General features: G+C 42.3%; 1 protein-coding gene across 1 annotated transcript in view; it reads right to left on the reverse strand.

Annotated features, from left to right (window-relative positions):
• Positions 1-741: 741 nt before the first annotated feature.
• Positions 742-14,822, reverse strand: part of hsf4 (heat shock transcription factor 4) — a 52,553-nt gene continuing 38,472 nt past the window's right edge. The window contains exons 6-13 of the mRNA XM_078401674.1: positions 14,749-14,813; positions 10,438-10,534; positions 9,511-9,644; positions 7,897-8,112; positions 6,943-7,066; positions 5,634-5,699; positions 4,077-4,155; positions 742-1,447 (exon numbers count right to left, since the gene is read on the reverse strand). Coding sequence (XP_078257800.1) covers positions 1,284-1,447; positions 4,077-4,155; positions 5,634-5,699; positions 6,943-7,066; positions 7,897-8,112; positions 9,511-9,644; positions 10,438-10,534; positions 14,749-14,813 — 945 coding nt within the window. The 3' untranslated portion in view covers positions 742-1,283. The remainder of the gene's footprint in view (positions 1,448-4,076; positions 4,156-5,633; positions 5,700-6,942; positions 7,067-7,896; positions 8,113-9,510; positions 9,645-10,437; positions 10,535-14,748; positions 14,814-14,822) is intronic.

Consider the following 14,822-nt stretch of genomic DNA (forward strand, 5'->3'; position numbering starts at 1 on the left):
TGCATTACTATCGACTTATTTCCTAATTGGGTTTTAGCACTGATGACTTGATTTGCATTCATAGTATTTTTCTTTTCACTGTCTTTTATAATCTATGTATAATTTATGTTTTGTGTGGTATCTGAGTCAATGTGCCTGTGATGCTGCTGGAAGCAAGATTTTCATCTATACCTCACTGTACTTGTGCATATGACAATAAATTTGACATGGCTTGGCAATGAAGGCCAACATTCAAACTGCCTCTGCAAGCATCCTTGATCTCTGGGCCACAGGCTTATCAGCCCCAGGGGATTTATCTACTTTTAGGTCCCTTAATGTCAGAGTCATAGAGCATGTGGGTACATGCCCTTCCACCCAACTTGTCGAACTTGTCTCCACTACTTTCCCATGAGCAGTGCCATTTTAGTTCTCATGTGCAAGACAATGGCGGTGGAAATTGCAAACAGACTTATAGAAAAGGCCCTTTGAAATGAGAATGGAAAGTAGGTACATAGAGCGAAGTTTAAATAAGATTTGATAGAAGAAATCCTTAACCGGTTTTAAGCTAAGTGTACTTAGATTTCCGTGCAAGAGGGGACGCAGTAAAAAAATAGCTTCTGCAACTTTTTTATTGAATGTGTAAAGATTTATCACAATAGCCCGGTCAAAAATAATCCAAATGGAATATCAATACATCAAAGCAAACCTTCCAAGCTTTGCACTTTTAACCATTGCAAGTATATAGAATGAAAACAAAATCTGATTAATATTGTGCTGCAATATATAAATACAGAAATTATTACCAATCTTTGTCCGTAGATGTGTAACACACAAACAAGAATTCTGAAACATAATTTGAAAAGATTAGGTAACACACAAGGCAAAAAGTGGTTGTGGACGAGATCTCTGCTCTATTGCACAGAACCACCACAAGCTCATTTACGTACAATCCAGTATCATTCCCTGTGAAGATACTTGATGCACTGCGTAGATTCTGCCTCTCTGCCCCACCCCAAGTGTCATCTACAATTTCCAGCAAGAAATCATCTCTTCTAAATGAAGAGGAAGTGACGGGATGGGTGGAGTGAAGAGGAACGGGTGGTGCAGGTTGGAAGATGACGAGAAGAACGTGAGTTCCTTCCACCAGTGCCATTGGGGGCAGCAAATTGGTGGGATCCACAATTCTCTGGATGTTCGGAAAGGTTTTTGTTTTCTGATGGAAGATCTGTTTTGTGTAAACACCACGGTGGGCGCGAAGGCGTGAGACTCTGCCTCGCAAGGTGCTACAACCTGGGTGGTTTGCCTCAGAATTCTTCCTGTCCCACCTCCGTATCTGGGAAATAGGCAGCGGTCTCCTCGGTGAGCTCGAAGAGGGCTGTGTCGTTGTCTAGGTTGGAGAGTTCCTGATTGATTGGAAGATGGGGCTCTGGAAGGAAATGCTGTGGAGTTTGATGAAGGTGTGGCTTTCCTGGAAATAATTAGAAAGAGATCAGGGGATCCATCACCAGCCAGCTTAGTAATTTCTGAAGAGCCTTTCATAAAACCGATAACAGTCCAACGAAGGAGGAAGGAAATATATTGAAACTGAATAAGGATAAATGTTACACCTTCCTTCACCTCCAAACAGTTTAATCCACAGGCAACGTAACAAAAGGGTCTGAAGAAGGGTCTCGACCCGAAACATCACCTATTTCTTTTCTCCAGCGATGCTGCCTGACCCGCTGAGTTACTCCAGCATTTTGTGTCTATCTTCATAACAAAAGGATTATTTGGTAAAACCCCCATTATAAAACTAGTATTTTAAAAAATGGAAACAATGGGCATAATTGGCTGGCTTAGTGAGTAGAGAGATTTATATTATTAGCAGCAAATATAATAGTATATATAGTAGTATCAGTAGAGCTACTATCTCTTAGCTCCAACAATCCAGGTTTAATCCTGACCTCGAGCACAGTGTGTATGGAGTTTGCACATTCGCCTTGTGACCGACCGCATGGTTTTCAACTGTGGTTCCCTTCCCCATCTCCAATATATGCGGGTTGGTTGATTGGCCACTGTAAATCACCCTTCATGAGTAGAATCTGGGCAGAGTTGATGGGAATGTAGAAAGATCAAAGCGTAGGACAGGATTAGTGTAAGAAATAGGAGCTTGATGGTTGGAGTGGACTCAGTGGCCTTAAGGGCTTGTTTCCATGCTATATCTCTCCATGATTGGTTTGGTCCCTAATGGGTCTAGCAGATCCATTTTTAAATTCCATCCAATAATCCCCAAAAGGGGCTGTTTGATAAATGAGGGGAATGACACATTCATTATTCTGATGACGGGATATATCTTTTACATTATTTTGAGATGCAATTTATTTTACGAGATGTTTATCTTTTCCTTTAATCTCTCAGCAATGAAGGACTTCTGAAGATAAGCTGGAAAGCATCTGCCCTCGGGATTTGGTCCCTAGGATACTTGAGCTCACAGTGCAGACACTGGCTTCAATCAACTCAGATCCAATTTATACTCCTAAAAGGCTTTTAGCATGTGATGTCCACACTCCCAATCTTAATTTTTGGTAAAATTCCTCGAACCCTCAATTAGTAGAATGCAGGGGCAGGTACACAAGGCTGACAGTGACATTTTGAGCTGATGTCATGCTTAAGAAATTGGTATAATGAGCAAGTATCGTGATGCTGCTAATAATATGCATTTGAGGGCGACGCAGTGTGAAGGTGTCGGCATTGAAATACTGTGCTACTGTTCACACCTTGATTACAGACCTTGTTAAAAGAAGTAGCAGCCAGACAGAACCAGAGAAAAGTGGACCGTGCCTCGTCCCAATCTAAAGGTTTTTCAGCACATATTTTGATTGCCTGCCAAGTGGGGTCAGCACGACGTGCATTTTTTTTGCTTTAATAAATGCTTTTATACGACACAAAGTAGCACAAGTATCCCCAAAGCCTCAGAAAGTGGGGGCAGCTAGAAGCTAAGTGCAAGATTGCCAGAGGTTTGGTAAAATGGCAGTGGAGATTAAGCTACTCAGGTACAGGCCTTGGCAAGTTTTGTCAGAATTACATTCTGCTTACAGTCAGTCACATAAAATCCATGCTTGGACAAATACGCCATCAGTCTGTCCGACGCACACCTGAAGTAGTTTTAAAGTTAAACTGCTGCTTCAGCTCTCTGTCTTGCCAGTTGTCCTCTCACCAATTTCTTGTTCACGCCTGCAAGATGTATCCATCACCAGTATATCTTTACTTTGAAGGTATTGATTCACAAAATTCTGGAGTAACTCAGCGGGTCAGGCAGCATCTCGGGAGAGAAGGAATGGGTGACGTTTCCGGGTCGAGACCCTTCTTCAGACTGATCTACTTTGCTTTGAAAATCTGTGACTTGTTTAAAGCATAGCAAGATGCTCCAGAATATAAATAGACACCTAGTCAGTTCCCCATTTCTTGCAAATATACATCTATTATCACGCAGGATTAATATCCTTTGAGCAATAATGTGACTGTAAACAGTCGCATGGCAGATGCTGACCCAAAGAATAAAGAAAGATAGAGACAAATCCTGCTTGCACAACAGCAACAAGCACCTCGTAAGACCAAGTAGTTACTTGCAATTTGGGCCAGAAAATCTTTGCCTTAGTCTTATGTTTTAGTGTGTTGCACGAGTGTATTTTGTCAATCAAGTGCAGTAAAACCTGCCAAATTGGACACAGGTATCAACAAATGAAATCTTAGATCAATTAGCAATTAGATCAATAAGGAGATTATGGCACGGTGGCGCAACGGTAGAGTTGCTGCTTTACATCAGGTTCGATCCTGACGACGGGTGCTGTACTGTAAGGAGTTTGTACGTTCTCCCCGTGACCTGCGTGGGTTTTCTCCGAGATGTTCGGTTTCCTCCCACACTCCAAAGACGAACAGGTATGTAGGTTAATTGACTGGGTAAATGTTTTTTAAAAAATTGTCCCTAGTGTGTGTAGGATAGTGTTAATGTGCGGGGATCGCTGGGCGGCGCGGACTTGGTGGGCCGAAAAGGCCTGTTTCCGCGCTGTATCTGAAATATATGATTGCACTATTGCCACAGGTTGTAATGGATTTACCTGAGTTTGCTCCAGATTTCAGGGCTTTGTTGGACGGTTCAATTGGCCTCAGTTCTGGATCCACAATAAGTTTCTGTATCTGGGAAACCACAAACCATATCTTACAATTAGGAAAGAACTGCAGATGTTGGTTTACACCAAAGATAGACACAAAATGCAGGAGTAACTCAGCAAGACAGGCGGCACCTCTGGAGAGAAGGAATGGGTGACATTTTGTGTCAAGAACCTGTGATGATATGCCTCCCGATCAGACAGGTTCAGCTCATTCAGAGGGAGATTTGGATTAACGATCTGCAGGACAAAGGGATAACTTCAGTAAATGAGGTTGAATTCATTTTACCAATTCATTTCTTCAGAAGAAGGGTCTCGACTCAAAATGTCACCCATTCCTTCTCTCCAGAGATGCTGCCCGTCCCACTGAGTTACTGCAACATTCTGTGTCTATCTTTTAATTAGGATGTAGATAAAGGTTATTAATTGTTATAAAGGAATGGTGCAATGTTTTATAACCATACTATTTACTGTATGACTAAGCAAATGACCACCTCTATTACACGAGAACAAATGCTTGGGATGTATGAATATTACAGACTCCAACATCAGGCTATTATTGGACTGACCTCACATTGCATTCCTCACCTCTACAACAGAAAATTAGACACTTAATGAGGAAGACACAAAGTTAATTTATGTATCTCATAGCCTCGCTTTTTAAAGATAATTTTAATGGGAAAAGTTTGTTGAAGGCTTGGAGACCCTGCAGTGAAGAGGAATAATCAGGCAGCTTTTGCAAGAACTCAATCAGCACATGTTTCTTTCTGCACCGCATATTATCCGATGGCTCTATTAAATGAGATATTTTAGCATTTCTATTGTCATGAGAATGAGACACTTCGCATTTCTGAATAAGTAAATGTCGATTACGTGAAGCTATTTCATACACTAACTAATAGTGGAAAAGTAGACCTATGTATTTCACCAAATGGTACTTCCTTTGTCCCGCCCCCCTGACATCAGTCTGAAGAAGGGTCTCGACCCAAAACGTCGCCCATTCCTTCTCTCCTGAGATGCTGCCTGACCTATTGAGTTACTCCAGCATTTTGTGAATAAATACCTTCGATTTGTACCAGCATCTGCAGTTATTTTCTTACACCAAATGGTACTAGATTCCATCTCTTCAACTAAAACAAATGGAAGTTTTGTGAGTCCTTTTCCCACTGTTATTTCTCCCACTCTTCCGGTCTTGACAACTCCTGACTAATTCCTACCTATCTATCTATCTATCTATCTATCTATCTATCTTCCCTCTACATTCCTCGCCCTGATGCAGGGTCTCGACCTGAAATTACCATCTCTTTGCCTCCACAGTTGATGCTTGATCCACTCAGACTCAAGAAGAGTCTCGACCTGAAACGTTACCTATTTTTTTTCTCCAGAGATGCTGCCTGACCTGCTGAGTTATTCCAGCACTTTGTGTCTACAAACCAATTTCTTCCCTTTAATCAGATCCTCTATTTCTATATCATGTGCACTCATTTGTTCTTCCTCTATCCTTACCATTGCAAGGTTGGCCTCCATATCAGACAGGTTCAGCTCATTCAGAGGAAGATTTGGATTAAAGATCTGCAGGACAAAGGAATAACAATAAATGAGGTTGAATTCATTTTACTAATTCGTTCCATTTGACTATTTTCTACATTCCCAGATAAAGGGCAAAACAAGTTTTTAAAAATGACAACACCACAGGCAAAGTAACCATTGTTGAAGGGAGATCTTCAGTAATCGACAGTGTCTCACGTAATTAAAAAAACAGGAAAAGAGGGGAAAGAAGTGTTTTTGCAACACACATTACAGATATCGATATCCAGAATCCAATTATAGGTGGGTTCCAGGGGATTAAAACATTGCATAAACAGAGATGCCCAGCAACAGAGTTGCATTTAATGTGTCGGAAGGAACTGCAGATGCTGTTTTACACCGAAGATAGACACAAAATGCTGGAGTAACTCAGCGGGACAGGCAGCATCTCTGGAGATGCTGAAGGAATGGGATACATTTCGGGTCGAGACCCTTCTTCAGAGCGGGTCTCATTCCAAAGTCATGGTCTGCCTTTGGTTGATGCCATCACAAAGCAGGCATTAACAGGATTGTTTCCAAGGGCAGTTCTTTCCCAGTTTACTAGGCTCCCTACCAGTCACCAGCATACGGTGTCAGAGGGAGATCACTATTCCCCAATAAAGCACCTGAACATTGAGGTTACTCCTTTTGGTACAAATGTTGCTGGTTTTCTGACCCCATCCAAAACAAGAATGAAAACCTTTGATGAGATTATTGATGGTGTTAAAGCAGAGTAAAGAAGAAGAGTCCCAACCCCAAACGTCACCTATCCCCCATTCTCCAGAGATGCTGCCTGACCTGTTGAGTTACTCCAGCACTTTGTGTCTATTTACAGTCTAATAACTACTTCGTCAACTTTTAAGATGTTGAAGCAATTATAGCTCTGCTTCAACCATAGTTACAATTCCTAAGGCACGGTGGCGCAGCGGTAGAGTTGCTGCCTTTCAGTGCTTGCAGCGCCAGAGACCCCGACCTAGACCAGGTTCGATCCCAACTATGGGTGCTGTCTGGATGGAGTTTGTTCGTTCTTCCCGTGACCGCGTGGGTTTTCCCCGAGATCTTCCGTTTCCTCCCACACTTCAAAGACATATAGGTATGTACATTAATTGGGTTGGTGTATGTGTGTAAATTGTCCCCAGTGTGTAGGATGGTGTTAATTAGCAGGGATCGCTGGTCGGCATGGACTCAGTGGGCTGAAGGGCCTGTTTCTGCACTGTATCTCTAAAACTAAAAAACTATCAAGAGAGACCTCATGGCCAAAACTTGCGTGCATGATGGTGGAATGTTCCAGACTGTACTGCTGGCCACTAAGTAGTGAGTGTAAACCATCCATGTTCATCTCAATGTTCTGCATGTGGTCAGACGCCTCGCTCCTGTAAACCCAAAAAACATGTGACAAAGGGATAGCTGTGGACATCAAATATCAAACAGTGACTGCCATTTCACACGGTGCCTGAAATGATTTAGAATTTACATCACTGAAGCATGCCCACAGGCAAACACTCCAATGTCTTGTTTCGCAACACACACACACACACACACACACACACACACACACACACACACACACGTACTCGCTCCCAGCTACTTCATCAATCCTTTCACTATATTCGTCCACTCCTTTTTTCTCCAATCATTTATCCAGCTTCACTATTAAATATTTATATTATTTATCTTAACTTTTCCTTTTTTCCCCTTTTATCCCTGTAACTTTGAAAATAAAACCACCATTTCAATGGATGATGCTTCCTGGTATACAACTGGCATTGGCATTTAGGACTCAGTATTACACAAGTCATTTAAATAAAGAACTTATTCACAAAAAGCTGGAGTAACTCAGCAGGTCAGGCAGCATCTCAGGAGAGAAGGAATGGTGACGTTTCGGGTCCAGACCCTTCTTCAGACATGTCAGGGGGGTGGGACAAAGGAAGGATATAGGTGGAGACAGGAAGATAGAGGGAGATCTGGGAAGGGGGAGGGGAAGAGAGGGACAGAGGAACTATCTAAAGTTGGAGAAGTCAATGTTCATACCACTGGGCTGCAAGCTGCCCAGGCGAAATATGAGCACCTCACAGATTCTGCCTGCCACACTGAGTCACTCCAGCACTTTGTGTTTTGCTCTTGATTCCAGCATCCGCAGTTCCTTGTGTCTCTGTTTTTCTGCTCATTGTGTGTGGAGTCTCGTCATTGTGTGAAGACTCACCTCTCTACAGCCGTTGTCCGCCCCCTTCTATCCGTATGCTGCATTGTGTTGCAGCTGGGTCTGCCCTCTAGGACAGACTCGACCACAGAAACCGGTAGTACAGGAGGCTCCAGACACGCAGAGCACGAATTCACCGGAACCATCGAGTCTGTTTGGACCTGGACTCCGATCCCTGGACTCGCCGGCTCTTCCTTAATGGCCATCAGACACTTCCCCCTGTATATATATGGAGACAATTGATAAATAAAGCTGAGGTTCTCTTGAATCTAGATTGTACCATCACGCTTATTAAAGCAATTGCAGAGAAACGTATTGTCACCATAGTTTAGAACGTGGAGACGCATGCACCACACAACAGGATCAATGACTCTGGGAATGCAGAGGCTGGTTTACATCGAAGATAAACACAAAATGCTGGAGCAAACTCCAGCTTTTTGTGTCCATCTTCGCTCTATCGGAATGAGTGATTTATGTTCCTTAACATTTATTCTTGTTTATAGAATTAGCGTCATTTTCACCAGCTTCAGTCAATTCAGAGTCTTAAGTGAATCCAATTTTGAAATACCCCAAATTCGAATTTCCACAAAGAGGAGGATTCACAATCGAGACAAACTCTCAGGTAACTTTCTAAGCTGCACATGAAATAGGAAGACTAATGACAAAAGGAGATGGATGTAACTTCAGCTTTCTTATGCAACTGGTACCTTATATAGAATAGCAAAGTATCGGTTGTGTACATGAACATGAATTCATTCCTGGCCTTCTTTCTAGCTGAACAGCTCAGCTTTTCCCAGCTGGTTTAGAAATATGTATGTATTCAATCACAAATGCAAGCAGCTCATTAATGCAGAAGCAGTTGCTTTCTCTTAAAGTGAAGCCAAATTAAAACTGAAGTCAGGTATAGATCTAGGTAGAACATTACGCTACTAACATAAAGAATTAATCAACACTGTTATTCAAATTTCCTGCACTTGCAGTAATGTTGAAATTTAACTTTATTTAAAATAAGGAAGATGTGCATTTGCTTCACACTTTTCCTGACCCAAGCACCTCTTTACAGCCAAATGCCCACTTTGTAAGTGTGACTAATGTTATACTGCAGGAAATCCAGCAACCAATTTAAAAGCAGCAAATATCCCCAAATAGGAAAATGATAAAGGTAATTTTGTGCAGACATAGATTGAAGAAGCAAAGTTTATCACGGCAGTAAAATAGCATTTATATTCTTCCAATGATGCAACTGAGAGGAGAGGTTGTGACATGCTTTAGATATCACATTTAACAGATGGCTCCCCTGACCTTGTCTGTCCTTCACTGAACCATGTGTTTTGACCAACACCAGATTATTCATAACAATAAAAGCCAAGCGGTTCCAATAAGCGGATGTCTTTTCTTACGAAAACTTACATTTAGATGCAGTACAATGGGCTACCTTTCAATGCAGCATGAAATGAGCTGGACAAGAATAATTTCCGTGTGTGCACATTTTTCCCATTTTGCTGTTTAACCCCCATTAAACTTAGCAACAGAGCGACTAGTGTAAAGGAGGGCAACATCCTTCCTTCCCCGCGCGTGCAAAGCAGTTTAATCGTAATCGTAAAGCCAATGCCCCACCTCTGCTCCTTCCCTGCAGGCTGAATGGTGCCAGCGCTGGGCTGGGGGAGCTCTGTGATATCGGAAATGATTGGCCCTCCAGGGACTGGGCTGTCGATGTACGTACTGGAGCACAAGGCAGCTTCCGTGGACGGCTGGAAAATGTACCAATTTAACTACATTATCAACAAAACAGAAGTAGCATTTGTAAAACCATCATTAACAGTTAACCTGGATCTGAAATTATTTCTGTTCATTTCAGAGAGGGGAACTGAGAGCTGCTGGTTAATGCATGCAGACATATTAAGTAAACATTACAAGGAGGCTTAAATAGCTCAAGGAAAAAAAAGGCCTCCATTGCTCACTAAATCACTCCATCGCACAAGGAGAATGGCTCTGAGTGAAGTACCACAAAGGAGTACCCATTGTCCCAAACTCCAGCAAGAAGAAGTGGCAACGAGCGAAATATAAAAGATGTCTCATTGATACGGAAGTCACCGATTATCTTGAACAAAAAGTGAAGTTGAATTTACTGCCATATGCACATGTACGGTTTTGTTCTGAATTTTATGCAAAATATTTCACCATACCTAGGTGCATGTGACAATAAAGTACCATTGAACCATTGGTAAGGTAAAGGTACAATGAAAATCTTGCAGCAGCAGCATCACAGGCATTTAGAATCAGAAACCATTGAAACATAAATTAGAGATAAATTACACAAATTCTGTAAGACAGTAAAATAAATACATCTGTGCAAAGAACAAGGCAATGGTGCAAAACAGAATTAGAAAAAAGTGTCTATGTATACTGCAATATAACAGGGTAACATTCTCATGGAATTTTACTATTAACCCGACCTCAGCTGTATTGAATGGGGCAACCACACGGAGTCTAACTGCTTAATTATAACAGAACTGTTCTATTGCCAGCAAACAAGTCACATACCGACTGAATGAAATATGGATCCTGAAGAGGTTCTATTGATAGATGTCGACCATATTTAGTGACAGGAGAAGAACCGTTGTCGTCCAACATCAGAGGTCTACAAGGTGAAGATCAAGATTGATTTAACCCAGGATTCTGAACTTGCATTGCATTAAATCCTTCAGAACATCACAGTGGAACGCAGTTTAGATAGAGTCTGTTGCTTTGGGAGATGCACAGGGAACACACAGAATATTCTTTCAATTTAGCATTTGTTACTGTTTGCCAATGACAAATAACACGAAAGGCAACGTCAGTAGAAGATGTTACAGGTTGAGGCAATAGCTGCAATATCAAGCACTCAGAACGAAACCTGTCGTTAAAATATGTCAGGAATGTTTTGTGCTTGGCATGTGTTCAACATGGGTGACGTTGAGCAGAAACCAGGATTGTCACACTCCAAAGTGTTCAATAAACATGGAGTCAAAGAATAAAAACAGCTTCAAATTTCCCATGTTCTATGTTAACAAAGGAATATAGGACTGCTGTTGCAAGTGAATGTGTAGGTGTGGTTCACGAGCAAACCCTCTTGAAGGAATGTGTAGGAAAGGACTGCAGATGCTGGTTTAAATCGAAGGCAGACACAAAATGCTGGAGTAACTCAGCGGGTCAGGTAGCATCTCTGGAGAGAAGGAATGGGTGATGTTTCGGGTCAAGACCCTTCTGCAGATGCTGGTTTAAATTGAAGATAGGCACAAAATGCCGGAGAAACTCAGCAGGACAGGCAGTATCTCTGGAGAGAAGGAATGGGTGACATTTTGGGTCGAGACCCTTCTTCAGACTGAATTACTCCAGCATTTTGTGTCTCTCTTGTAGGAATTCTCCTTAAAACTTGTTTGGTCTACATCTGACTCCAGACTCACAACCAGAGGTTGACCCTTAACAGCCCTTTGAAGTGCTAGTTAAATTGCATCAAGAAATTTGCATAATACACAAAATGAATTAAACCAGAATGACCAAGGCAGTGGACCTGGCATTGTTGTCCTCATAAGCATCTGTTGGCTGGTGTCAACACTGGAGAGTTAATCCACAGAGTAGTCAAGCAACAGCTTGTATTCACAGAATTGTACCCCACAACCAAAGCTCTATGCTGCTTCACCCACTCCATGAGCATCCAGTTCCATTGGTAAGGCAGGCCCACTAGAGGAAGTCAGACTGATACACAGGTGGAAAGGACTGACCATGGAAATCCTCAACTCTTGACTGCAAGAAAGCCTAACGGCATTACATCAAACTTGTCTACTGTCTACTGATCTTCCTCAGCTTATAAATCATGACTTCTCCAGTCAGAAGAAGCAGTGAAAGTAACAAAGATACAATGTACTCTGCGTGGGAGATTTCAGATTACAATAGGATCTAGAACTGGGAAGGTGGGCTGTGGAATGGCAGATGGAGTTTAATTCAGACACAGACAAGTTGTTGTGCTTCATTAAGACAAACCAGGGCAGGGCAGTAAATGGTAGGGGCCTGGGGACTGTTGTATAACAGAGACCTAGGTGCATAGTTCCATGACATTGGTGTCAACTGCAAACTTGCTGCCGTGCCAACTACATTCTCTTTCAAATCGCTAATATAAATGATTAACAACAGTGGGCCCACCAGCGATCCCTGCACACACCGCTGCCTACCTGCCTCCAACCTGAAAAACAACTCTCCACCTGCATCAAACCAATTAGGTATCCAATTAGCAAGCTCACCCTGGATCCCATGTAATCTAACTTGGTACTTATAGCCTACCACGTGAGACCTAATCAAAAGCCTTTTCAAAGTTCGTGTAGACAATATCTACCACCCTGCGCTCATTAATTCTCTTGATGACCTCTTCAAAAAATTCATTCATATTCGCAAGGCACATTTTCCCTGCATACAAAGCCAGGCTAACTATCCCTAATCAGTCCCTGCCTTTCCAAATGCAGGTAGATCCTGCTTTCCCTTAACATTAGCGACCCTCCAATCTTCCGGTACCTCAGCCGTGGTTAACATTGATACAAATATCTCTGCCAGGGCCCCAGCAATTTCTTCCCGAGCTTCCCACAACTGAGTTTATATGCTATCAGAAAATGGCTGAGAACAGAGGCATCAATGTGGCATTGTGGTGAGCACTGCCACTTGCAATTCCAGGTTCAATCCTGACCTCAATTGCTGTCTGTATGGAGTTTGCAGGTTCACATTGGGTTTCCTCCAGGTGCCCTGGTTTCCTCCCAAATGCCAAAGATGACCTAGATGGTATGTAAATTGGTCCACTGTAAAAAGTCCCAGCGCAGGTGGACGGCAGGAAAATGGGGGAGTTGAAGGATTGTGGGGTAGTTGAAAGTGATGCGAGAGGAAGAATGGGATTAGTGCAGATGGATGCATGATGGCTGGCATGGTCATGGTGGGCTGATAGGCCATTTCCCTGCTGCCAGAATGTCTGACTCTACAACAACATACAGGGCAAGAACTATGGGACTGGATATCTTGACTACAGTGGTGAACATCTGTACTCTAGAACTGGTTGCTTCTCTAGCCAAACTATTCCAGTAAGTTCTGACATTATGGAAAATTGCCTGGCTAAATGGATTCCAGCAACTAAACTAGAATTGTCCACCACTTAATCTAGGGAATCTTCTTATAGGCCTTGCCCTAGGTTAGACTTATCTTATTTCAATTACTTGCATTTTCAGTAATGTTGTATTGACTTTAAAATGTGATAATTGTTTTGGTATAATTCAATTTACATTTTGAATCATCCTTAACCTATCTAATTGTTCATTTAATTTTGAAGAATTTTGAATGTTCAGGGACATCAAAAAAAAGCTGGAGAGCTTTGAGAGGTGGCAGCAGATAAGGGTCAAAAGATTTTCTCAGCACTTTTATGTCTTTTTCTGGCCCCAATATTGGTGGGCAAGACACAGACTGAACTTAAGCCCTTGCTGGCTGGGTCCAGGAAGCTTTGATTCAGCAAATTCTTCACTTGAGATACACTCTGGGTGAGTGTGGAATAATTGGGTTCCTGGTTGTGATAAGGGACCATGTTTAACACAAGGTTCATGCAGAGTGTGTGGTGTGCCTGGCTGTACATGTATGTGTGTCTGCAAACACGCATGTAATGGAGACCTGAGAGTTAAGCTACAAGAAATAATCTGATCTAAGTAATATCAGCAAGTATGAAGCTTGACCATATGACATCCATTCTTTAAACAATGGACATTAGAGTGCATGGAAAAGATCATGCAGTGCCTTTTGTTGCTTGCAATAATTTAATACTATATAAACACATATTTCCATGTATATCACATGCAATTAATGTTCTGATATCAATATAGAGAGCGAGAAAAATCCTTGCAGTATATTTTGTAGATTATTTTAAGGTAATTCCAATTGTTTGTTGCCAACAAAATGTGCGATGATATTTGCAGGATTTGAAGTTTAGTTCATGATAAGGCAGCAAGTTTAGTTTGTATTGAGTGCAAGTACATTGCACTTCAGGCTAACACATAGTTTAGTTGTGTCGGAAGGAACTGCATATACTGCTTTCCACCGAAGATAGATAGAACAAAATGCCGGAGTAACTCAGCGGGTCTGGCAGCATCAGTGTAGTTTAGGAATACAACATGGAAACAGGCCCTTCGGCCGACCGAGTCCACGCTGACTATTGATCACCGGTGCACTAGTTCTATGTTATCCCACTTTCCCATCCTACACACTAGGGGCAATTTACAGAGACCAATTAACCTACAAACCTGTACTTCTTTGGAATGTGGGAGGAAACCAGAGCACCCGGAGAAACCCACGTGCTCACAGGGAGAATGTACAAACTCATCCGTAGTCAGGATCGTACCCGGGTCTCTGGCACTGTAAGGCAGCAGTTCTTCCACTTCGCCACTGTGCTGCCCCAAAGCATTTTAAGACCTATGTCTTCCCATTTATCAACTTTCCAACATACTTCTGAAGGAAAGTGATCAGCTTGCAACTTGAAAGTTGTGAATTTAAGTGATCAGCATCTTCTTCCTCTCTGCTCCAGGCAGAATCCGAGAGGAAACAATATTTCTCTTAGCCTCGGGCCCAAGTCCCTAGAACAATAGTGCCTGAGTTGGCAAGGTTTATTGTGTAGCATGGTCTAATATCTGCTCACCGCAGCAGAGAGGGCTGAATGAATGAGTCATCAGATCTTGCTCAGCATTCTGAACCTATTCATTCATTGTTCACATGGTAACAGGTCACCTGACCATTCAGAGTTGAGCCTGGCCAGTGAATGGAAATCAGTCACACTCTGGTGCTCTCAGTACTTACAGCTTTCTCTTCAGCCCAATGCTGCTCTGGTTCGATTGGAGCTGGCTGAGCAGGAACTGAATCAGCTGTTAACA

The sequence above is a fragment of the Rhinoraja longicauda genome, chromosome 6 (assembly GCF_053455715.1).
Source record: "Rhinoraja longicauda isolate Sanriku21f chromosome 6, sRhiLon1.1, whole genome shotgun sequence".
In the NCBI taxonomy this organism is placed as follows: domain Eukaryota; kingdom Metazoa; phylum Chordata; class Chondrichthyes; order Rajiformes; family Arhynchobatidae; genus Rhinoraja; species Rhinoraja longicauda.